The sequence below is a fragment of the Halichoeres trimaculatus genome, unplaced genomic scaffold (genome assembly GCF_033239565.1).
Source record: "Halichoeres trimaculatus isolate MK-OKI-2021-1 unplaced genomic scaffold, fHalTri1.1 fHalTri1_scaffold_22, whole genome shotgun sequence".
In the NCBI taxonomy this organism is placed as follows: domain Eukaryota; kingdom Metazoa; phylum Chordata; class Actinopteri; order Labriformes; family Labridae; genus Halichoeres; species Halichoeres trimaculatus.
In genome coordinates this window covers 15609272-15635347 of record NW_027437200.1, presented here as the reverse complement: position 1 = coordinate 15635347, position 26076 = coordinate 15609272, and the positions used below count along the sequence as shown (strand labels likewise).

Genomic DNA, 26076 nt, shown 5'->3' with positions numbered 1-26076 from the left:
CGCTTCTCCTCATCCTCCCCTCCCTCCTCTCCCCTCCCTGTCTCACCTTCACACTTCATTTGATGCTAATGTTTGCAAAGTATATTCCTCTACCTCGCCGGGTTTATTTGCACTTCTGACAGGGCGGCTGGAGGATTTTGGATGTGTGATATATGGGGAAAAAAAAATGTTGCCATGTTCTACTTTCAGAGGTATGAACCTGAGAATGAGGCGAGGAGAAAAAGAGGAGTGCTGTTTGAGAATGACGAGGTACGGCTCATAACACGCCTCATCTTCAGCTGTAATATTCAAACGTTAAATACAGAAATAACCGAGCGTGCAGCTGGAGAATTTCCTATCACTAAATGTGTTTTTGCACAGACGTTTTCAGTAATACCCCTCTGCAGATGTGACGAGGAATCTGGCCTGCTCCTTCTGAGACCACTGCAGAAATATCTTATAATCTGGCTCCCCCATCCACAAATCCTGCAGCACTATACCAAGCAAATGAGGTTTTCCAGCAGCACATTGAGTGCTACACTGCCTGATGAATGCTAATGGCAGCCACCTCCCTGTAAAGACATACAGCAGAGCTACAGCACATGCAACCATAGAAACAGTTCTGCTCTACTTGAGGCCCAGGCAGAGCCGCATGTGCCCAGATTAACAATAGGCTCCCTTTCCACCCCACGTTTCTCCAGCCTCATTATGCCTCGACTCCAGCCCTGAGAGCCCGTCTTCAGCGGCGTGTCTCTCGGTTTTATGCTACCAGTCATGAATGGTAACAGATTTCAGCGAGGGGGGAATATGACTGCCTGATTAGGTGGTTCTGTGGTGATAAGGATGAACATGTCGATGCTTGTTAGCCTGGAAGAGAAAAACACACATCACGGCTTACCTTGATGGTTTTGGTCTGAAGTCTCAAGCCATTTAGAGTGTTGATGGCTTTTTCTGCGTCCTTTGGGTCCACGTAATTCACAAATCCGTAGCCTAGACTCTGCCCTGCAATTACAAGAGCAGAAAAGAAAACACTTAATAGAAAGTGATCGCTAACGGCAATGTGTAAAGACAAAACTCACTTTGATGGCATAGCGCAAGAGCCTGACAGTAAAAAAAGAAAAAAAACCTTCATCAGGCAGACATCATTTATCGCAATGAGCAAACAAATAAATCAGGGTATACATTTTCTACCGTCCAAGGTGAACAGAATCAAGGCAGTCTTTCAGATAAATTAAGTGATCAAGCTGATCTTTCTCTTTGATTTAGAAGAGCTTGAACACAGAATCATAAGCTCATTGTGAACAAACATCTATTAGTCGAACCGCGACAGTATAAAGTCTCAAAACGACTCTTTAGACCGACATCTTAAATTAAAAACGACAGGCGGCTGCTCTGCTTTCACAGCAGCTCATCTCTGACACAGAGCGGCAGTCGCGGCTCAACGTGTTCCCCTCCCTCCACAGTTTATCTCTAAAATGTACAATAGATTGACACCCACTCTTTATGTGCACAGAGGCAATTCAATTTCCTCCACCCACACTGCTGGGTCTCTCTGCAATTCCACTGCCGGTCAAGTTCACCCGCTCGAGCTGCTTCAGCATATTAAAACTGCACATAAACAACTTATTTTTTATTAAAGACTTTTTTTTTTTCTGATGAACACTTTGACTGGCCTGGTGCACAGAAATGATTCAGCCTCTTTGGAGGCTGTAGTGGGAATCCACAAGGTCGGGACATGATCCACAGATTTTTAAATCGGACTCTTTAAAGTCAAACAGATGTTGGTCTCATCATAAAAGCTTCAACATGCTGCACAATGATAAGACAGAGATATATACACTGAATGTATTTTTTAACGAGTGTGTGAAGGAAAATTTAAAGTGACAGCTGAGTGTCAAATTACAGCTCGCAGCATTGAGCTCCATCTCAGCCCCTATATGCAGCCATACTGTCTTTTTCCATCTCCCCTCCATGAATCACTGCTCTCATGGGTTATTCTGCAGTGATCAAACAAAGTTCATAAACTTCATTTCACCTTGCATCTGTGGGACTGTTATAGCCAGGAGAAACACGCCGAGCCTTTGAAATGAGCTTGTGAAATGACACTTTTACTTAAGCCTGCAGGGTGAACCCCCCACCCTCCTTCCTGTGTTCGACAGTAAACGCTGCATGTGGGCACGCCACACCCCGACGGTGATGTCTTCCTATAGAACGACGGGAAGCAGCGGCATCAACATCCATGACTGGGAGGCCTTTCACATGTTCGGTTACAAACAGCTTGCTCACTCTCAGTCATCATCACAGAGACGAGGAAGAGATGCACCCTGAAACAGAGAGCTGCACTCAGCTTCCAGTCAGAGACGAGTGCTGCCCATAGTGGGAGGAAAGGAGCGACACAAAGCCTAAGCTGCAGCAGCAGCAGCAGCAGCAGCAGCCAAGGCGAGAACATTTAAAGCAAAGAGGAAGCGTGCATCTCTCTGGTGATTACTTAACATCTGATGTAGCACCAGCACACAGATGTAGGCTGGCTTAAATCCATTGCCACAGGGCCAAGGGAGAGACAAAAGCAACACAGTCTGGAGGGGATGGGATTTTATGTAGAGCTGAAATTGAAATCAGAGCATCGTTCCTGTGAAATGACTTGGAGGCTTTGAATAACATTAAGGGCCCAATTTCTCCCCCAACTGAGTCTGAAGTCAGTTTTTCTCGTCCCAATTCAAGCTTTTATCAGATGAAAAGGATTTTTTGAAAATGCTGGTTTAACAGCTTCATTTATTACAGACTGCTGGTTGGATACTCTTCAGTCTGAAACGTACCATCAGAATACTTCACAGGAGCTGGAACAACAAAGAGATGCTCATAGCTTCAACGCTCTTTTTCTGACCTGGTCCTAGGATTCAGAAGCAGGTCTCAAGACCTCCAATCAATTAAATAAAATATACAGCTGAAAGCTACGGCTCAATCCATCAACATCGTTAGCCTTTATGCTTTACAATTCCTTCGTCGATTCTTTACGTTATGCCGGAGCAGCCAGACCTTAAGTCAACATCAAGTGACGTACCACACGTCAATCTCGCTCGTCAGTCAGCAGCACAATTTGCAAGACGATGGTGACAAGATCAAATTGACTGAAAGCTTGGCTTCACTTTACCAAAAAGGATGCGTCCAATACAAAGTGCAGTTTGTGCAACGCTGTAATATCAAGCAAGGTTTGTGTGCGGGCATATTTGTGGGGGTGGAGGGTTTGGGGTTTTTATGGTATTCCTTTGTTTCTTTCTTTTCTCGTTTCTTTTTTCTGTTTGACTTCGTTTTGTTTTTGTTTTGTTTTTATCCTCTGTGAGGCACTTTGTGTTGCTAAATTGCAGGAAAAGTGCCATATAAATCAAATAAAGTTAAATAAAGTTAAAGCTTGGCAACACCACCAACGTGTTGAACATCTGTCGACACAGGATGTGAAATACTAAGACTGTTGTGTCATATTTATTTACTTATGAAATCAAAATGTTGACACAGAAAACCTGTAAAGGCGACTTCTGTACGCAGAAAATTAACAGGAGGAGTTCATAAGGGAATCCATGATGGCATTGGTATCAATTAAATCTTATCCATCACCAAGTGTGATAGTGGAGCACATTTGGTAGGGGTAAACATGGTGCTACATTCATAACTTTTTATTTCTATCCTGAAACGAGTATTGGCAATAGATTGGGATTAGGGGTGTAACAGTGCATGTATCCCTCAATGTGAGTTATTTGTCTAATTTTTATAGAGATGTTCACATTTAATATCAAAATATTACACGAACAATTTTGACACAATCTTTTATTATTTTTCGTTTTCCATTTTTAAAACAAGGACAGAAAAAGGTGTTTTTTCTGTTTTTCTGTTATTCCATTTTTCCTTTTGGGTTTTAAAACAGAAAAACAAAAAAACAAGTCAGTTTTTTCGCTTTTTCGATCTTGTTTTGAAACAGAATAACGAAAGAATGAACCATACACGAATTCCACAGGGGCTTGTGTCTGAATTGTGCATCATGGCTGCTGCTAACGACCAACCGGAGCTTGAAGAGCCTCCCCCCTCGCTGCATAATGGCAAGTTTTTGGTTTAATAAACATGCTAAACAGCCCTTACAGCCCTAATTGGGATATATTAGAGATTTCCTTAACATCTGAATTTTCTGTACTGTCTTGTATAAGCTGACGTTTCACTTCAGAAACAAGTCTGAATTTGGAAGTGTCTCGTTGTAAAGATTCAACATACAATGTTTTAAATCTTACTGTACTGGAGAAACTAAAATTTAAAACATTGTGAGAAAGAACTTCAAATTTTCTCTCCGGTGTAGGTTTTACGTTTTTTTCCATTCAGTGCAGCTGATTCTGCGTCTCACAGCTAAAACGAAAACCAGTCCGACATCTTCTGTCTGCCTGAATTCCTGTGAATGCAGCTCAACATCTCCACAGATAGACCTAGTAATTCCTTAGCGTGGCATCACTCAGATGTTGAAACCTTAAGATAAGAAAACATCCTCTGGTCACATGTTTGAAAGGTTTCCAATACAAAGTCCCTCTCATAGCTCATAATGTGCTGTGTAACAAACAAGGGGCCTTTTTTCTCAATCAGATCACCGGCAAAGCTTGAGTGATCGACAGTTACGTACAAATCAGCAGCTTAAATTTTCTCCAGTTGTGGCTGAAGTTAACAGCTCAGACAAAATCGCACAAATGCCCCAGAAGTGTTATTTCCACACTTACAGACGCCTTTTAACAGATGTGTTTAAAGACAGCTGTTGCTTTGCCATGCTGTTGAAAAAACTCAAGCTCCAAAAAAGAGGAAAAAAGTAAATCAACAGCTGAAAACAGCAAAGCCAGTGTGGTGCAGCTCATTTCAGTGTGTGATTCAATCTAAATTTACAAAACCCTGAACTTTTTAAAATCCCTGTAAACAACTCACTGGTGCCAAAAAAATCTTCATCAGCTCGAAAGGAAAGCCAGCCGTCAAGGTCAAGCTGTCTCGTTGAATCTACTTCAATCTGTTTTTCCTGCTTTCAAGAAGGCTTTGGTATTAAGTTGGTGTGTCTAGAAAGTAAAAAGGCAGCAAACACACCTCATCCTATAGAAATCTAAGCTTCTGGCACAATTTCTTTGTGTCTATTTAGGTCTTATGCATGCTTTTTATGGGTCAGAGAGAAGATCAAACCTGATTTCAAGTGCTAGTCTGTAAATCTGAGTCATCAGGGGGCTCACAGCAAACTGTTTATTTGCTCAAACCTCTGAAAAAATCATTAATGCTACTCAAAAAAAGTCAGTCTTTATTTCTGCAGCACCCCCTCATCATGGAGGCGTGTAGTATTACCTCAAGTATTTTCTGTATTAACTGGAGGGCAGGCTGATTTCAGACTACCTGTTTTATTTAGTTCCTTGCTCTTAAATTACTTGAGAGTGCCATGTTCCCACTTGCTCCTCCTTCCCACGCAAACTATCAAGTATTTTCATGTTCAATCACCCGGGCAGGCTCTGCACGGCGCTCGTTTCAGACGAGGATCACTTGTCAGTTCAGCTCAACCCATTTCACACATTAACAATCAAATGTATTTCTTGTATGCATGACTGCACAAAGACATCTATTCCAAGAAAGATGACACACTTGACAGTTCTGTCATCTCTGCGTGATAAAAGTTGAAACTCGGTGAATGCATAATGAGAGCCCCCCCACGACTTCCATCCACACACATTTACCAACCATAACATGCGGCGTCCCCCTAGTTCTGACTTATGTTAACAGTTTGTGTGCAGAGAACTTAGATTAGAAATGCTGGATTGCCAAATACTGTACTTTCATTTTATAGGATCAAAAAACAAAAAATGATCACGTTTTCAAAAAATAAACATCACTAGCCTGCACAAACTACAGCACACAAAGTCAGACAGAAGGTTGCACTCAAACACAAAAAAATGTCCAGATTTACAAAATGACTTCCTCACACTCATCTTTTATGATCCACAAGAAGTAATTTGTCTGATGCATTAAGGATTTTTTAAGGCTTAAGGGGAAAAAAAAGTGTAAAAAATCCAACCAGCAGCCTGCAGCTCTGAACTCAAAATGACCGACCAGGTTACACAGCTGTGTGACAGACATCACATTGATCAGACAGCAAGCTGAAGTCTGCGCCTGTTGTGCCGAGGTGTTGAAGTCTGGATTTTGGGATTTTGTTTATGCTCATCGGAGGAACTTCTTTTCAACAACCAATCTCCTTCTTTTGTTCAATTTTATTGAATTTTAACAAAATGCAGATTCTAAATCAATTCTTTATAATCTCTTAAGTGAAGTTTGGACCAGAGCTGAACAACTAATCGAATCCCAAATCACAATTTGAGAATGTGCGATTATGTAATTGCACAGAAGGCTGGGATTAACAATTTAAATGGCTAAACATGCGTGTGTTTACAAACTTCACATCCTTTCAAACGCCCATCAGCTGCTCTGACTATGTGTGTGTGTGTGTGCAGCGTGACTATGACAGTAACGGTAAAGCGACAAAACAACAAAAACTGGAACTTTTCTTGTATAACATATAAAAAAAATAGTTGTTTATTAATTAAGATGTATATTTTTCACAACTACCAATATTCTTTTAATGGAAGTTCATAGCAAAGCATATGGACTAATATTTTTAATTATAAATGCAATTGTATAGTTGTGCCAAATTGTGCAGAATTAGTTTTTACACATATGAAGTCCAGCTGAAAAACTGCAAGACATTTACACCTTAAAAACACATTATACTCATTTACAAATGTTTTTAACCCTAACTTACCTTTAATTTTCATCATTCAAATTAAAAAAATGAATTTTATTCAATTTTCTACCTTTAAATGTCACATCCAAGGAAGTAAATCCATATTTATATGCATTTTTTATCGTTAGAGCACTAACATCAGAAAACCACAAAATTTTGCGTAAATTCATTTAAGATGTAGAGACAAGCATATCAGGTTTTAGAGACTCAAAAGATGCTTTGCTAAACAGTTGAGCAGCAAGTTAAAGGGTCACTAGTCAATAAAGATGACTTCGCAAAAATAAACCAACTTTCTACATTAGACAAAAAACAAGTCCTCACAACAGAAAGGCCTTTCAGAGAAAGATTGGTGCTTCAATCTGTAAAAACTGGTCAGCAAAGCTAACGTCTTTATTACACTTTTCTAATTAAACACATTTGGGGGCAACTTGCTCTCAGTCTGATTATTTGAGTTCCCGCCTCTTTGCTCAACAGTGGGTTTCACCAAAACTCCCTTTGCCCTCCAGCCTCAGTCTGACGTCGGAAAGATCTCTTCACTCAACAAAAGCTGCTCAAGTTTCATGAGCGAATGCAAATGAAACAGATGTGTGTATGCATCCTTAAAAAGACCGCAGAGGTTTGTGCTCCGAACCATTGAGCCGCATCACAACAAGCAGATGGAGGAAGGTTTCTGTAACCTTGACCAGTAAAAAAAAAACCCACTCAGCCATTATCCATCAGCCATGTCAGAGAGCGTCTCTGCCCATTAAAACATCCTGAAATTATTTGCACTTCCTCAAACTTCTCAAACAGCAGAGGTTTAATAGACCAATTAAAATGAATGTCCCTTTAAATTTCTGGGTTAAACTACAGAAATATCCTTTTTTCAGAGGAAAGCCCCATTTCCATAGAATTATTTCAGTCGCCTCAGGGTTTCTTTTGATCTGGAAATGCCATTTTGCGCATGGCACTTGTATCATCCTGCATATTAAAGCAGTATATATAGCTATTAAAATCAGTGTTACACTGCTGCTTGGGAGGTTTTTATAATAGATGGATAGACTATGCTGCTATATATTCTCTGTAATGAGATGCAGAATGATTGGCTGCCTTTCAAAATGAACACGTCTGCATTTAGTGGAGGTAAAAAGGTCATCATTTATCATTTATGGTGCTAAGAGTCAAATACACAAAGAGAATATCCCATAATGTGCGTGCATAAACAGAAAAGCTCACGGCATCGACAAAACTGCCTGACTGATGTGTTAAAGTTAATAAAGAAAGAAAAAGACAGTTCAGTTTACAATAAATCGTCTATTAAAGTTTAAAAATAACATGTTTGTGTGCCTGCTGAAGTGCAAATTTGTTCCAAAGCATTCGCTAAATCCACACACTGATGTTGTAAAGCAAAGCAAACAGCTGTTACCTGTGATTTTGTCTCGGACTAGTTTACAGGACTCGATTTCTCCGATGCTCCCAAACAAACTCTTCAGCTCCTCCTGGGTCATGTTCTGAGGCAGATAGTTGACTATCAAGTTAGTTTTACTGTCCTCTATGCTCCCCGACTCTACAGGCGAGGAGCAGTTGTTTGAGATTGTTGAAGGACCGTTGCTCGTGTTGTTGCACGTTGGCCCGTTGGACAGCTGTGTTTCCATGGCAGCAATTACCTGCTAAAGAGACAAAATGAGATCAAGTTAAAACCAGATACATAGCAGGCTAAATGATGGAAACAAAGAGTTAAAAAAAGAGACTCTGTTTACACAAAGATTGTTTCTTTCTCACAGGACAGAAGATTACAAGTGTGTTTTTTATGATAAACAAATGTGACATACTGAAAACACTAATACAAAAAATCAAAAAGGAAACTGAAGCTTACACACTGAACTCTTTTGAGTTAAGGTGAATGCTGCTTTTGTTAAGCAGCAAACTTTAAGACTCTCAGTTGAGGGATCAATGCGGTCCATTAATTTGTCAGATTAAACCGGTGAAGCAATACTGAGTTTGGTAGAAGAGAACTTTTAAAACTATCTATTTAGCGATAAAAACTGCATTAGCAAAGCCGACAGTGAGATTGGAAAGGACACCTTTAAGGATTTGTTTGTCAGCGACAGATAAATGTATGAAGAGTCGTCCTTTATTATCACATTCACCAAATGCCGACAGCAAATCAGTGTAGAAACAGCACAGTGCAGTTACATTTGGACCAACTTGTGCACAGAGGCCTTTTAAAAGTTAGTTCTATCAAATAATGACACCAGAGTAGCACACAGGGTTAGACCATACCAATAGAGACAGACAGACAACATGGCAGCTTTTCAGGAACAAAACCCAAAGAACCCAAAGCCCAGATTGTGATTGATGTCAATAGATGTCATCAATTTGAGTTGAAAGTGTTTTAAAGCTAACGTGATTGGTATGGCCTGAGCACTGCGACACCCAAATGGATATGAGAAAAGAAGTGCCACAGACCCCAGTCCAAGGCTCAGGCGCCCACGAACCACTTCTAAGCAGAGAAGCCACATCGCACAGTCTGACTGCCATGTTAGTTTGGAGTTGCCGTCTGAAAATGTGGACACAGAAAGTACTTCATGTTAGATCAACAAGAACACAAGCAACAGTCAGAGGTGATCACATGTCATCATTGGGGGAGTGGGAGAAGGCAACTTTTATTTTTCTGTCTTCAGTTTTGAGGAAACTGGAGAGAAACACGTCCACAGCGACACCAGGAGTAAGCATGAGGAATGACGACACACGGGATGGAGAGGTGTGCTGCATTAACATGATCACTGATAGTCACAGATCAATAAATCTGCTCAAAGCGCTCACACCCAGAAAAAGTTTTACTGACACATCCTGTGTTTGTTATCCAGTCTGTAGCACACACACACATACAAAACACACACACGTACACACAGCATTAAGAATGTTGTCCTGTTAAGTCTTTGTGTGGTCATGCTTTGAAAGCACATGACTGATCACTGAGAGGCCAGAGGACACCACAGAGGAACAACTTCTTGTAACCATCAAACACAATCAAAGTACGAGTGGTGAGGTGAACATTCACTAAAACTCCACCTGAACTTGTGTTTGTGTAAATCTCCATCACCTGCTGTTTTTACAGTCATGATTATCACTTGTGGTGCAAATATGGCTCAGACAGACTTCTAACCAACATAAGTTTCAAGTATAAGAAAATGACAATACAGAAAACGTCACTAATGCTCCTGTTTTCATATGAACGTCTTAAAGAGACATCACAGTTTACGTCAGTCCAGTTTCTAGTTCCTTTGTAACAAATGCTGTTCTCCCTGCAATCTAGAGCTGAAACAATTCCTCAAATGATTCGAGGTACTCGATTACAGAAAATACTCCTGTAATTTTCTCCACCTTGAGGAATCGTTTATTTTTAAAAAAGATCAAAGAGTGGTATTTCAAATAGAGCTGAGGCCATATTAAGAGAGTTTTCAGACCCCTCAAGCTAACTCTTATACAAAATAGCAACTAGCAACAAATCTAGCTTCTTTTCTGGAGTTTGGAGACTAATGGGTCATTCTACGATACGGGTGCCATTTGGGTCCGCAACATTTGATGAGATGTACAAGGCACAAAAAATGTGTCAAAGTGTGTTTACAAATTTTGACATGCTGTATCATAAAATTCTATTTCTTAAAGAGAAAAAATTTCATTCGAAAAATAACTGCTCTTTAACTAAACAAAGATGTATTTTATCCGATTACTCGATTAATAGCTGGGATTTTCAATAGAATACTAAAATATTCGATAGCTGCAGCCCTACTGCAATCTTTACTAAAAGAAATCAGGTGACAACATTGGGCCTCATTCACTTCTATTACAGTTCCTGCGCACAAATATGTGCTTTAACCATGGGTAGGAACATTTGAAGTAGGGATGCACTTGGTACTGGTAATGTTTTGAGTAAAAGGCAAAAAATGAGTAAATGAAATAAAACTTGAGTTGATGTTTATCTAAACCAGGGGTCCCCAAACTTTTTCCCATCAGGGCCAAACAACTTTTGCCTTCTCTGATGGGGGGCCAGGGTCAGTTTTTAAAAAAGTGTGATGATCGCAGAGGTGTCCAAACGGTTTCCCATAAAGCCACACATAACCAAATATTAATAACCCTTTCTGGGATCTTGATGGGAAAAAAAAAACGAAACAGAAAATAAAGAATAACACTATTAATGCAATATATAACACTATTTATGAAATAAATGATGACTAAATGACCCTTTTTGAGGTTTTTCACAGAAAAAAAAGACCATGAAATATTAACTTTCTTGTAGACACCACTGTTTGCAGCTCACTCTCATTAACTTCACTGTGAAAACCAGAAAGCAGGCAGGCTAAGAAACCAAACTAAGTGATACAACACCTACCAGCATAATACATTTTACTACCAGTGTTGTTGTAAAACAGGATTTTTTTTTAGGGAGGGGTTTCAGATAGGGCACAAACTGCAGAAGGGTGGAATAGACAATTACTTCCTATGCATGTGTAAGTCTCGATCATGTGGCCAGACTGAAAAAAAAAAAATCATAATGCACCTCTGGTATTGTTCAGGGGGCCGGGCAAAACAAGGAGGCGGGCCGTATCCGGCCCCCGGGCCGTAGTTTGGGGACCACTGATCTAAACTAAAGCAGTTTGGTGAAAACAAAGCTTGAGAAATTACAGAAATCACCCTTCAACTGTTGACTTTAGATCCTGTAGACTAAATCATAATTTAGCCTGAGTGTCAAGTTCAGATTTGGATGATACCTGATACCAGGGTCAGAGTCCAGCATCCCTAATTTGAAGCACAATTCTGGGATTCATCAATATTTTCGTACTTGAATTTATTCTTGTTCTTCTAAAATGTAAACACACACCCTTTTAGCTAAATACATGACATATTTAAGGTACTTTGAGTAAATGAAAAAAGTCACTTCATGTATTAATCAAAAAAAACAATGCCTTGTTACCCTAATCATACCAAATCTTAAATTTAATCATTTGTTTAAACAAAAACATGACTGCGATAAAAATGCCCTATTTTTGATGACACGCATGTCACTTCTGACTTATTCTGATTTACTTGCACGTGCAAGGTGGTCAGAACAAAACTAGTCGGATCACATGTGTTATGAATCCAGCGATGACTTGGCGTATGCACTTGATTTATGCACTAAGTAGGAACATTTCTACACATTAATTAGTAAGCAACACCAAATGAAAATGTACTGCTGTTTGTTTTTGTTTTTTTATCCCCCCCAAGTAATGATGTTTTGCTGGTTCAAACTTTTTAAATATGAAGATTTAAGGTCAGTTTTTATCAAGTCTGAGAGAATATCAAATTAGAAAAGAATATTTGTTTCCATCATTAATGAAAAAAAACAAGCTTTTTGAAGACACTCTAACAAAGATCTCTGGTTTGAGTTTTGTTGCTGAAACACTTTATAGATAAAATGAGTGACTATGACAGTAATTGGCTGGGTGTTAAAAGAATTGATTAGCAGAGACCAGGCTCGTCATGACAACACATCTGGGTCAGGTGCTGCTACAATAGAGACACTCGGAACATCACAACACACTACATCCATCCCTTGCTTCGTTCATCACATCCATTAACCGGTTTCCTGATTGACAGCCTGTTTGACCCTGACATCAGTAGCATACTGCAGCACCATCATGTTCTACAAATAAAGTCAAGCAGCAAAATGTGAGCTTCCATTCATGTTTTAAAGATCAGATAGACTGCAGTATTCTAAGTCGAATATGGGTTTTAATCCTCTCCTTGTGTCAGTATTTACAGTGAAGTGTTCAAACATACAGCACAGAGCTGAACATTTAGAGTCTTATTTATGAACTTCTTTCACCTTGTTGGTTCCACCTTTGGAAAATGTCAACGTGCAACATCTCAAATGTGAATTGATTTTCTCTACTCAAGTGATGAAAACAGCATTGCAGCTGTCAGATGAACCGTTGAAAATCAATACAGCTGATCAATATTTCTTAGTGGGGTCATCTTAACCAGCCAATGTGCCATTTTTAGTGTCCACCAGTCAGTCAGGAGGATGGGTAATGTATGACTCAAAACATTACATATTAAATCTTTATCAATTATTTCAGATTTGATTTGTTATGCAGTCTGCGTGTGAAACGTCCTCTGCTCTCACGCTGTGGTCTGTGCGAGTTTATGCATGTCGATAAACATTAGCAGGAGTCTCCAGCATTCACACATCACTCCTCTGACATTTTCTTTTGACACATTTGGTGAAATACTTTACTTCCTGAATCTGATTTTTCTGTGTGTGAATGCTATTTCAAATCCTGACTAAGAATGAAATCAGTGCAGCTGTCACGGTTGAGGAGGACCACCTTTCATTATTTGAACAAGCTGTTTCTTCTTCATGTGCTGCTTTTTTATGGCTGTTAATTGTGTAACAACACTGCGGCAGCTCAGCTGTCACTGTCACATGCACTGACTGGCTCTGCTAAGCATCATAATGTACATAAATACACATGAAGCTACAAACTGCAGCAAACAGCTTGGTGTCAGTCGGATCAAACAGCTGTGGAAGCGTTCTGGACTCACATTGGATTGGAAAATAATTACAACCTCAGCTTATTCAAGTGTGAAAAACTGGAGGTGTTCTTGTAAGTGTGTTCGATGACTGTCTGCTGTGATATCCTGACTAAAAATGACAATGCCCTTAAGTGTTATTCACCACGCTACAAACCACATATCTTCCTGTTTCCAAATCCAATAAGCCTGCACCTTAGAGCACCAAAAGCTCGATTTCAGCTGAACATAACTGTAAAAAACAGAGCGGGTTGTGTGAATCTGTGTAGCTCTGCAAAACAGGTTTGGTTAAAGCTTTGTTTGTTTCTCTTATATCCCCTCAAAGTGAAAAAGAAGGTGTTAGAAATGGTAGATGTGAGATATACCCACAAAGCAAACAGTGTAATACAGACAACATTTTGATTTAGAAACATAAAGATCAGATTGTAAATATCTAAATCATAACATGGAGTGCAAAATTCGGAGGTCTCATCAAGCCAACACAGGCTCTGCTGTTTTTTTATGACCATGTTTTACACAAAATTGTTCAAAAAAAGCAGCAAAGGCTGTCAGAGTGGAAAAAGTTGCTGTGTAACGCCACTGTGACAGTATGACCGGGCGCTCTCAACCTCGTAAAGTTGATGATAAAATAATATATGTACGGTACGTTGATGTGGAACAGCAGCCACACTTAGCTTTAATTCACAACACGAGTACAAACATTACAGCAATAACATCTGCTTTATTGCACCCTACGGTAACTCTCCAGGGACATACAGTTTAGAAAGAAAACCAGTTGTCCTCTTTTTGCTTGTTCTGGTTCAAGTTGTAATCTGGTTTGTCGCAATATATTTTTTTAATAGGAGAAAAAACACGCAAGATAGTCGTGTTAGTGACTAATATTTACGTTCCTGGTCTTGCACCATCTTATGAGAGCTGCGTTTAGGGCAGCCACAGGTTTGAGCATCCTTTAATCGTTAAGGAGGGCTCATACAGGAAATTATGTAAAATAGATTAGATGACTTATCAAACCTAGCCAAAAAAATGCAAGTAGAAATCATAAAGTCAAGACTTTAAAGTTATAAATTTTACTACTTTTTTTGTAAACAAAAAAGTAAATATTTTTTAAAAATCAGATTAGTATCAGGGCAAAACATGCTGATGGGGACATCCCCAGTATGTATTTGTTTGTCTTTAATTCTGGGGACAGGGTCTCTGCAGGTTTCAACAAGCTAAGTTTAAGACCTTTAAAGACTTTAAGACCATTATGTATATAATTTAAGACCCATTTCATATCAGTGCTGGCAAAAAAGTACAAAAGACTTGAAGGAAATTTGGAGGCCCCGAATTTATTCACAGCTCTTTCACATTGGAATACAAAACACGTAATCTATCTTAAAAATTCAGAAGCATCTCTGTTGTGAACCAAGATTTGTTTGGAAATCAGAAGAAGAAGCAATATTGGGTCCTCAAAAATCAAAATATTTCAGCACGAGACTTAAGGTTAATGCATGTTTTAAACAAAAGTAACGTCCATAGATTTTTGAGACCTTTCAAAATTGTTTTTCAGACCTTTTTGGGGATTTTAGGAGAAATTCAGACATTTTAAGGCCTTAAAATCAAGTAATTAGATTCAAGACTTTTTTTTAGACTTTTTAAGACCCTGTAGATACCCTGGGGATGTCCTGAACAGCTTTTATTATTTTCTCATCAAGTTGGGCAATTTGGGATGAGTTGGTTAAACTGACAGTGTTCTGCAGCAGACTGTGCTCAGTTACAGCCAACGTGAATGATTGATGAGATGAAACTGATTCAAAAATACTCAGATCAGCATTAATCTGATAGTTCAGATCAGGATCGAGACATCCCTACTTCATTCTCCCAAAAACTCTCAAACATTTGAGTTTCCCACAAACTTCTCTTTCTCATGTATTTTACATGCTTACACTACTTAATAACCCAATGACCTCAATGTTTTTTTGGCAAATTAAACATATGATGTATTCATCACTTCTACAGGGATAGCTGGTGTGTGGCAGATCGTACAAACAATCTAATGCGTTTTAAATGCACGCACTTGTTCCTAAGCAGAGTTATGATACTTGACCTCTACAAACGATTGTGTAGATGATTTCCAATAGGTATTCAATTTCATTTTGAACATTTTGGACCTCAAAGTTAATAATCTCATTTTTGACTCAGAATAAGTCAAATCCCACACCATAAAGGGAAAAATATTCCTCAGCTGGAAGCACGAGGATTACTAAAGGTGTGCATCAAAGTTGAACATCCAGGCTAACGTCTCTTGCAGGTTGGGAGACCTGTGTGCACACTCAAGGTTTGTTTCTCTATTATGTAACACGTCCATTACCATCACTGTTTCTCCTGAATGCTGAATGGACTGTAGACAAACTGCATCGCGAGTGTTGCAGAGCATAAGTGCAAGTACGTGACTCATTTGATTCATGTCCCTAAGCCAAGGTCAAACCCCGTGACTACATAACCCAGCAAAAAATAGAAACTCTAGCCGTACAGCAAACAGCTTCGACCCGCACGACCCATAACGGAAAACACATCTCATTCACTTAACAACAAAAGCAGACGAGTGTACATGATTGTCGCTTAGGGTCTTAACACAGTAAATTGTCGAGTAAGAGGTTCAATCAGGTCAATGTGCAAACCAGCCTTATACAAAACAGCTTTCCTGAAAGAAAGCTCACAAATCAGCACCAGTGTCTGAAGCACACCTGTGTGTAATGTGAACGGTGTTACAAGCTGTGTGTTCCCCTCTCTGCATGGTGCTTCTACACACGCACACACACACACACTGCACATCCTGGTACTGTAATCTGAACAAAGATGAAGCAGTTATCTAGTTGTTTAAGACAGTAAGCTGCAGACTGAGAAGCCTTATTACTCAAAAACAACATTAAAGTACAAACAGCTCAAATGAAGTGATATTCTCCGTCGACTGCCTCGGGACAACATCAGTTTCACTCACAATGAAGGCACTGGTTATTAATAACTCATATTCTAAAGCAGCAAGTTAAGGACAAAAACATTACATGTGATCACTGCCAGGCCATGTTCAATACTTGATTCTGATTGGTCAGAAGCCTTAACAACAGAAAGCATGCCATTATTGTGATCAAGTGGGCTCTGCATGCTGGATCCAGGCACAGCTGGCTAAAAGTGCTGGAGCAGAGTGAAGTGGACTGCTTGTATCAGAGGTTTTGGATGCAGGCCGATAAAATTGTCTTTTTTTAAATTTTATTTGCAGATATTCGATGTTAACATTGGATCAGGACACCTCTAGCAATAAGTGAGTAAAATAAGCTTCAAATTAATACTTAATGTCGACTCGTTCATGTGTGACATCCTGTGAGGAACTTTTAGATCAAAACTCCTGTAGACAAAGTTTTACCTGATATCTTTTTTTACTCCTCTTATCCTGAAAACATTTCTGATAGGAAAAAAATCCTGCTGGTTTCTAAAAGTCAAACAACTCATCCACTGTGATTGTTTGCTTTAGAAAGAGGTAAAACAGTTAAAGGTATCTAAAATATCTTAATGGTCGCTGTTGAATTTTGGCCATACTAGCACACAAGGTTATAATAGTTAACAAAAACGTAACTAAAAACGAAAACTAAAATTAAAAATACATTGCAGTTAACTCAAACTAATAAAAACTAGAAAAGAAAACAAAAACGATAAGTAAACTAAAACTGTATCTAGCAAAACTAACTGAAACTAACCAGAATTATAGACAAAATGCCCTTAGTTTTAGCTTCTGTCAATATTAATAGCCTTAAGGATTTAAATTTATCTGACACATTTTCCCTACCAATTTTACGACAGTTTTTAGCAGTTGTCAGTGCCGTACGGCACCATCATAGCGACGTACTGGGACGTGCTTGTTTACTGCACTGACTGGCTGTGCTCTGTGCTGCGACCAAACGTAGTGGAGCAATGAATCAGAGCATCTGTAACAGTTTAATTTCATGTGAGTCTGACTTTGTTACAGAGTCCAAGTTTCAAATTATTAAAGCTAATATTATATCGTTTTATGTAATTTATGTTTTTATTATTTTTATGTAATTTACGTTATCATTTTTACATACTTTATGTTTATATTTTTTATATTAAGTTTATATTATTTTCTTGTGTTTAGGGCAAAACATTTCAGTATCAGCATTGACTGAGCAGTGAGCACTATGTTGGACTGGAAAATAAACAGTATGACAAAATATTTACTCTGACCTTTTTGAATCCTGCACCTGGTTAATAAGGTATGAAAAAACTAAAACTAAACTGAAACTAAACTAAAACTAAGCCTTGTTGCAAATATCCAAACTAAATAAAAACTAGAACCCCTGCTCTAGAACTAATTAAAACTAAACTGTAATGGAAAAAAATGTCAAAACTAACTAAAATATAATGACAAATCCAAAACTATTATAACCTTGCTTGCACATCACTGTTTGTTTCATAACCAGCTAAACACTCCTCACAAGAGCTTAAATAACTAAAGGCTCCTCAAACTTGTTTAAAAAGATGTTGTGTGGGGTAGTAAACAGACTTATAGTTCTCTTTAGCAGCATTTAAACTGCAGGCAAAGCTAAAGTGCAATAAACTCAAACTTGCTTGTTGAAAACCTAAACAGAAACTTCTCTCCACAGCAAAGTGTTTTCTAAACTTGTCCTGAGTGCATCACTCTGTAAATAAGAGAGTATATCTCAGTGAGGTTTAAAAATGATCCATGTTGTGTTTTGCATTCAGAGTAATTTAAATGACAGTACAGCGTTTGATCAAAACAGGAAATTTCCCCTGGGGGCAATTTTCATGAAAGAGAACAACATTGAACATCAAACAAAGTAAAAGTTTTTCATCAGTTTCAAACTCCAGCTGATTAAAGTCAAACTATGAGAAGCAAAAATGTGAAACTGACCAGCCAGTCAAAGCAAAAACACTCTTTTTTTCTTTTTCTCATGGTATAGAACCCGTTTGATGACTAAAAATATCAGAATAATTAAAAACTGCACTCACAAGTGGACTGTTAAAAATGCACAAACAGAGATTTTAAAAATGGAAGTGATATTCAGCCAAAGTTTCCCATATGCCAAAAACCACAATGTTCAGCATCAACGGTCTCCACATGCTTCCTCCCTCGTGTGCAGAGTAACAGAGAGAAACAGGCCACAGGAGAACATATTGTCGGAGAAAAATGACTTCCTTCAATCTCCGTTTTATATGTTTCACCTTTTATTCAAAGTACAAAGCACAAACATTGGCCAGCGTCCCGTTTGAGAAAGCGCCACAAGGCAGAAATATTTCATTAGATAAACACTTGGAAGAGGAAGCTTGGCAACACGCCTCTCCCCAAAAATTTTCAGTCAGAGCTTTGAGTGTGTGCAGCCAGCCAGCAGCCTCCTCTTAGTGCACGCATTTGAGAGCAGAGCATCTTGTTTCCCCAGAGGCCTCGCCTCACAGTTTTTCGTCAGGAACCAGCCCCGGATAAAAACCACGAGGTTCTTTTTTTGTTTTCCCATCATTGCTAAAATAAACCCATCCACCTCCACAGCTTTACCCCACTGAGCAGGCTGCCTTTTAGGACTCATTACAGCAGAGCGTGTTTAGTTATTGGTACTCTCAGATCCCACAGACGTCTCACGAGGGGGAGAGGAGCTTCGGCACGCAGGCTGACTATTAAGAGCTGCAGAGATCCTTAATCCAAATCGAGTGATCTCTTCTGACCTTCGTACAAGTTTTCTGCAAACTGTAGCTCTAACAACATGCAACCAAGACAGAGGGACATTCAGCACTGAAGGCACAGCTCTGTCAATACTTCACATGCAAGTCTTCCACTCACACTTTGTGATCGCTGCACGGTTTTTGGAGCCTTTGCCTTCAGTCGCCCTTCAACCTCTGAGGCTGGTGCTGCTGGTTTTAGAAGCCCACTGATTTATGCTAATTAATTACATGGAAAATTGACTCTGAGTGGGTGTTTGGAAGCAACATTTCACAGCTGATCTAACTCCTGATGGGAGAACAGACGTAAACCAACTCATATGGAATCAATCGAAGCTGCCAATGCTTCATACTTTAACGCTTCAGACAAACTTTATCTTTAAAGTGCAAAACTAATTAGCTGCTTCATGGATTTTAAAGAAATGAATGCAGCTGTTTTTAAAACTACCTTTATAGATGTTTAGAGGAAGTCATGGAGCAGCATTGAGTGTTATGAGCCTAACATTCATTTACCCATGATAAAAACCTGTTAACAGTTGCATAAATACTCCTAATTCTTTCTAACACAACCTGAAAATGAATCTCATCGGCAAACAGAGCTTTCAGGGCTCTCTTTGCTCTAAATTAAAACCAGTTTGACGGATGTATTTAAGTCCCAGCTGCCACTTGAGGATACTGAGGCTGCCATTTCGATTTCAATTAACAGCAGCTACGATGAAGGCCACAAATTGGTCTACTCCAATTCAGAAACCTCTGACTTCTACACTCGCTGTATGGATTTGAGAGAACAGTTTGAGTTCTCTACAAAGATTTATGCTCAAAGAGGAGACAGCAAAAAATTAAAGAGGCTGGGCAGTGTTACAGGTTTTATTTTTTCCTACCTTTACAGTATTTGGACACTGATTCGTGCTTTTGTAAGATTGCATAATTGGTTATATTTGATTTGAAGAGACTGTTTCTATCGGTCTTCTCTAGTGCACAGAAATAAGAGATGAAAGACAAATTATGCACTCCTCAGCAGAATCAAAACACACAAACAAGAGGCTGAACGGAGTCCATTCTGATACGTTTTCAACATCATCTCGAGCAAAAGAGAGAGATAAACAGTTCAAGATCTGACGAGCTGCAGAACTTCTTGAAGATGAACCTGAAGCCAACAGTGAGATCAGCATGTTCTGATGTGACACCGAGCACTTAAAGTGAGGAGAGGCACGAATCTCTGCTACGAGCTCCTCGGAGGATTAAATTGACCAAGTATGCGTGACAGGCTGCGGAGTGAAGAACTCCGGAGTGCACACGCTGACATGCACGGCCTGTCCTTGAAAAACTAAAAGCCCACAAGTAACAGTTCAAAATATCCCAGCTGGAAACACAGATGTGACTAGTCCAGCCACACACACACATACACACACACACACACACACACACACACACACACACACAAACTGCAGCGTGCGGATGCTACAACATGCAATACTTGAAAATGAGCCCGACTGCTTGGGAGATTTGAGCTCAAGTGAGGAGAAAGCACCAGAATCAAACTGTAAATAAAAAGCCAACTATTTCTTCTTCTTCTTCTGCGAAAACACTCGGTCGGGATGAAACAGAAGTAAAACCAAATACTTCCTAAATTTGTAGGGCAAGAACTAATTCAATAATCTGAACAGAAAAAAATTAATCATATTTTGAAGGTCTGTTAGTTTGCAGCGCTCAGGAGACTGCAACACATGTTCATCTTTATCGACTTGTTCTGAAATCACGACCCGAGGCATTTCTGACTTGTTCTGGCCTGACGCTTTTTGTGAGCCACTGTCAATAAACATCAACAAAATAACGCTACTCCTCCATATTTAACGCTCTTTAGCAAAACTCTCCTTCTTTAACGAAAAAACAACCTGAAAATTAGCCTCAGTCATCTACAGTCTGAAGCATTTAATTAAACATGACCACCAAAACTCTTTTACATATTTCATGGAGTGTAATCTGTCGAATGTATTGATTCTGAAAACTTCCTGAGTGAAATCATAAAACTAACACCAGCAAGAGCAGATGGAGAGTGAAACTAGCTCAGAGAGACACTTGGATATGACCGAGCTGCTGTTAAAGACAGAAAGCAGTCCATATGTTACACAAGAAACTGGCACTGTGAGAGTAAGAGCTGGAAATGAAACAAAATAACTCTGGAGTTAAAAAAAGAAAGTGATCGAATGTGATTTCTGATTCAGCATTGAGGTTGACATTTCAGTAAGCCTCCGCTGTTTGACTGCTTTTGACATGAGGTCTCTGACTATTAGACTGTAAAAAAGAGTTACTCTGATTTAGTCAATTTGGGAGTGAAACATCAAACACGAAAACTGGGTTTGGAGAATTTTAACAGCTGCTATGAGCTTCAGTTCAATAACCTACAAATCAAAAGAAACGTCTGTAATGTTTAGACACCGCTGGGCATATTCACACTCCCTCTGCTTCTCACCAAGAGAGGCCTACACGCTCACACAGCCAACTACACAAAACAACACAGTGCACAACACCTATACAGCGTGATGTGTGGGGATATATGGAGGGTGGTGACAGGCTCAGGAACACTGCATGACTGTCCTGCAGTAATGACCCACACATGCAGAGGGAGGGCCACCCTGTGGCCGACACTCAATATGGACCACATGGAAAAAAAAATCAGTCCTGAGCAGCATCCAGAGCCAAGACTAGATCTCTGCAGAGGGGGAGATGAGGGGAGGCCACAGGGAGAAGAAAGGGGGGTTGGGACACACATTTAAGAAGGACAAAGGGGACAAAATTGCTTTTTTTACCCCCTCAGTTAAGCCACCCACTGTATGCTGCTAACCCAGTTCTGCCAGCAGCACACATTGCTGTACAGAGCGCAGTGATGTGGCCTTTGGAAGTTCGCTCACTGTCCTGCGTTTTAGTCACTCTGTCAGCAGCCTTTATTTAGAAAGGCAAACGTGTGGGCTCAATAATACATAAAGACAGCCGCTCTTATCTCCTGTCCCTCTCAGGACAGCACAGAGGCTGCTGAAATTGTGGAAGTGGCGAGAAGAGAATAGAAGAGGGAAAAGCCTAAAAGGAGCAGATTTATGGAAACGGGAACAAGAGGCAGTCTTCTATTTTTACTGAAGCTAAACTCGTCATCGACTCTGGATGAAAGTGTAAAAATCTCACATCTGCACATGCTCTCAACATGTCAAACTCAAGCACATGAAATAAAGTCTTCCACACAAAAAGTTTGCTTTATTAGCAGGAATACAAATAAAAGTGAAATGGTTGGATGGATGAGGGTAAAAAAAAGAGGATGCATTTCCAGCTGATGATGATATTCCACTTTTTCTTTCCAGCACATTTCACATGTGTCACAAAACAAAGAAATATAAAAATCAACATGCAACAGCAGTTAAATGATGCTTAATCAAAAAACTAGAATCCTCCTCCTGCTGGTCTGCACAGATGTTTTGTGTATTCTGGCAACCTCCTGCTAAACTAACTGGTTAGGCTCTTAGCTGCTGGCTCAACGATATGTAATCTTTCACAACCCACCAAACGAAGGTTATTCACTGCTGACTTCCAACTCTGATTCCTGCGGCTTCAACATATTCACCTTCTTGAGATCCAAGTGTTATATACTTCAATCACAGGAGCATACATTAAAAATGGAGCTATTTTTTATACCAGAGGTATGAATGTAAAACTTGCTCTCAAACTCAAAACACACAATTTATTCATTTAGAAAAACCACAATGAACTAGTTTGGAGTGTTTTCAACTTTGATAGTGAAACTGCATGAGTAGACTGAGATTTTTAATATCCAAAAAGCTCAATAAATCATGTAGTGGAGTAAAAACAAAAAACTCAGTGATATAGCTAAAATAAAATAAAGTTATGAGGTATTAAAAGACTGCAAGAAATTAAATAACGCTATTTAATTCAAGCCAATTGTGTTAAAGTTTAACGTTGTTTGAATTTGACCCATTGTAAAAAGCTAAAATGTTCAAAAGGTTGCCTGACTGTAGCTTTGGTGTTGCTAATTGGGTTAACTTTAATGTGAAACACATACAAGCTGGGTGACAGGAATGCTGCCTGGCTTAATTAGTTAATCAGGAGCACCTGGGCTGCTGCAGGAAACTGCGCAACATGACTCAACACGGCTAACACTCGAAGTCTGAATGACTGCCGCACATTTCCCACTCAAAACGCAAGCTAAAGTCAGAAATGAGTCGTTACTTTATGTAACGGAAGCTACACAGAAGGTTTAGAAAAATTACACCACCAAGCGGCGTTTTTGTGTAAGCTTGTGACCAACTGCTGTTCAGTGCACGCGGTTTAAACTAAAGGACTTCTTCCGGCGGTTAGCTAGCACTAACGGTTCTTGCTACCGCGGCGTCTTTGAACACCAACGTTAATACAGGCGACGCGACTCGTTGGCGTGCTGTTGCACTTATCCACCAGTCATGCTAGCATGTTTAAATGTGCTGTCTCGTTACATATACATTTGTACAGTTTATTCTGACAACTTCAGCGACGCTATGTCTCTCTGGTGTCTTACCTTGAGGTGTTGTAAAGGCGTCGCGGGTATTTAATGATGTATAGTCTGTAGACATCAACCTTTCCGTTGCAGTCTTTGCGCAGTAGGAAAGGGGCGGTGGCGGGAACGCGGCCACCCTAAGTAAACTAATCAGACCCTTAGCCAATCAGCGAAGACCTCGTCTCTACCCGCGAATACAATTGATTTGCTGCAGGTGTACTTTTAGCTGAATGCTATGTAGCACGAGGCTTGTAATTTCACAGCAAAACAAAACTCACATAAACGAAACTGCTGATGCAATGTCCCTCAACCTGCGTCACGGTGCCACCAAAACCGGGTCCTGAGGATTTTTAAGAGAACAGTGCTAAAATGTGATCCAATTGAAGTTAAAAACTCAATAACTTGCTGATAACTGCTACTTTTTTCTTAAAGACTAGTGTATGAAAAGAGAATAATCATATTTTAGATTAATCCTAATGAGATAGGAATGCTAATACGTGGATTTTGACATTTAAACGGTCAGAATCTCAACAAGACCTGAGCTATTTGGATTTTCTTCAGGACAGTTCTTGCAGTAAAGACCGACATGGAACTTAATGAGCAGCATTTAAATGTCAATCATGGCAGGAAACAATTAAATATGATCCATAAACTCACAACCTACAGCCAACTCATCCAAGAGTTGCACTGAATCCTCAGCCCTGAGGCTTTTCTACATTTAAATAACAAGAGCTAACCTTCCAATAACCTGACATTTTGTTTGAATCTCGAGTTAATTCACACATGCTTTGAAGGACAAACTGTAAATAAATCCTTATTATGAAACAGATCCTGGAAAAAAAGGCAGAAATAGCTTATCTAACTGTATAACTGAACCATTTACACACCAGTTCAACTCAATATTTTCCACATGCTGTTATATCCTATCATTCTCTCCCCTTAGGATGCTGTGGAGTAGCCCACTACTATGCGGATCCCACATTTCAGCACTCCAGTAAGGCCCATATTTCTTCACACTACAGCAGTAAATGCGCCCGACCACGTCTGCAGCCTCGTATGGTTAAGATTTCAGCACATGTGCGGCGATCGCTCTCTCATCCTATCTTGCACGATATGCCAAAGGCAGCGCAGTTTCAGAGTAGCAAAATCACCAGGCGTCAGTGGAGACATGAATGCATCAGATCACGGTGACTTTCCTGTCGCGTTAACATGCAATAAGAGCTGCCTGAGACTACAGTGGCTGCGTGATCTGAATCCACACAGTGTCCTCAAAGAGCTGACAAAGGAGCAAATATCGATCTAAAAATGGTTCAGGTGAATGAGCAAATGTGGAAAAATATCTTACCGTTTCTATAAATGAAAGTTATGGACGTCCTTTAGGGCAAACAATCTCTGAATGACAACACCTGGCCAATATCTCGTAAAAGGATGAATTCCGCTTTCTTTAGTTAAAACTTGGAAACATAAAAGCCAACACAAACAAGATAAAATGAGGAAATGAAATATTTATTAAATCAAAACACAGAAATGAGTTCCTTTCAGCAAATGCATAAAACAAAAGGAAAAGGGAACAGAAGAAATAAAAGGAATCAAATAATTAAAAAAGCCGGCTTCTGCCTGTCTCGCTCTTTACAGGTGCGCCACACAAATACGCGACATCACTGAGTGGAAACCAATGCGAGGAGGAGGTTGTCTTTAAAAGGAAGATAGTCCTGCCGGCGAATATATAGGGCCGTATCACAGCATGCCTATACCTCTCCGCTCCCTCCGTTTCATCCATTCAACCTACACACGAACACGCATTTCACGCGGAAGTATACCCGGAGTAGCTCCATCCACTGCTTATGCACACACGAGCTCTTCACTGCCATTGGCTCGCGCGCGCTCCTCTTCTGGGGCTCGAGCGTCTCAACAAATCACACAACGCCATTCGTCGTCGGCCCAGTCACTCAAAGCGATCAAGCTTTTCTTTTCCTAAATATGGCATTTGAAGTCAAACATCGCCTCGCTGAGACACACCGTGTCTTGAGAGTACGCGCTCCCACAAATGTGTTTTACGCCACATCATCACAGAGAAAGAGAATCTGACCAAACTCGTGCTTTTTCCACATTTTTCAACAGGAGATCACACTCTACTTCTGCCTCCATGTGAAGCAATTGAATAACTCTTAAAAGCCACCAGCCATCGTTTTTTCAAGCTAAATCATGTCCCCTCACTGTCTGCGCCATTTCAGATTTCACACACACTCATCTGAAAACCAGTGCCTTGTTTTGGTGCAGGTTTCAGCACCACGAACAGCTCCAGTACAGTGAATCAGCCCACATGTCTGTCTGCCTGTTAGACTACAGTCAGTGGTCAGCCCTCAGCGCTCGACCTATAGACCGCAAACAAAGGTGGGCGTTAGTTTGGTCTGCTCTGACGGATCTAAAACAGCAACACCGCTATTTTCGTTGTTACATTTCAGCAGCTTGATACACA

At 39.8% G+C, this 26076-nt stretch overlaps 1 protein-coding gene across 6 annotated transcripts in view; it reads right to left on the bottom strand.

Annotated features, from left to right (window-relative positions):
• The window catches only part of elavl2 (ELAV like neuron-specific RNA binding protein 2), a 35711-nt gene extending 10289 nt beyond the window's left edge, over positions 1-25422 (bottom strand). Inside the window, exons 1-4 of one of the 6 annotated variants that reach the window (XM_074699170.1) lie at positions 24943-25422; positions 9224-9314; positions 8181-8424; positions 878-981 (exon numbers count right to left, since the gene is read on the bottom strand). In XM_074699170.1, coding sequence (XP_074555271.1) covers positions 878-981; positions 8181-8424; positions 9224-9295 — 420 coding nt within the window. In that variant the 5' untranslated portion in view covers positions 9296-9314; positions 24943-25422. Of the gene's footprint in view, positions 1-877; positions 982-8180; positions 8425-9223; positions 9315-23618; positions 23728-24942 lie in introns of those variants that run through there. The other 5 variants (XM_074699167.1, XM_074699165.1, XM_074699166.1 and 2 more) reach the window with 5 other exon arrangements.
• Positions 25423-26076: the final 654 nt, after the last annotated feature.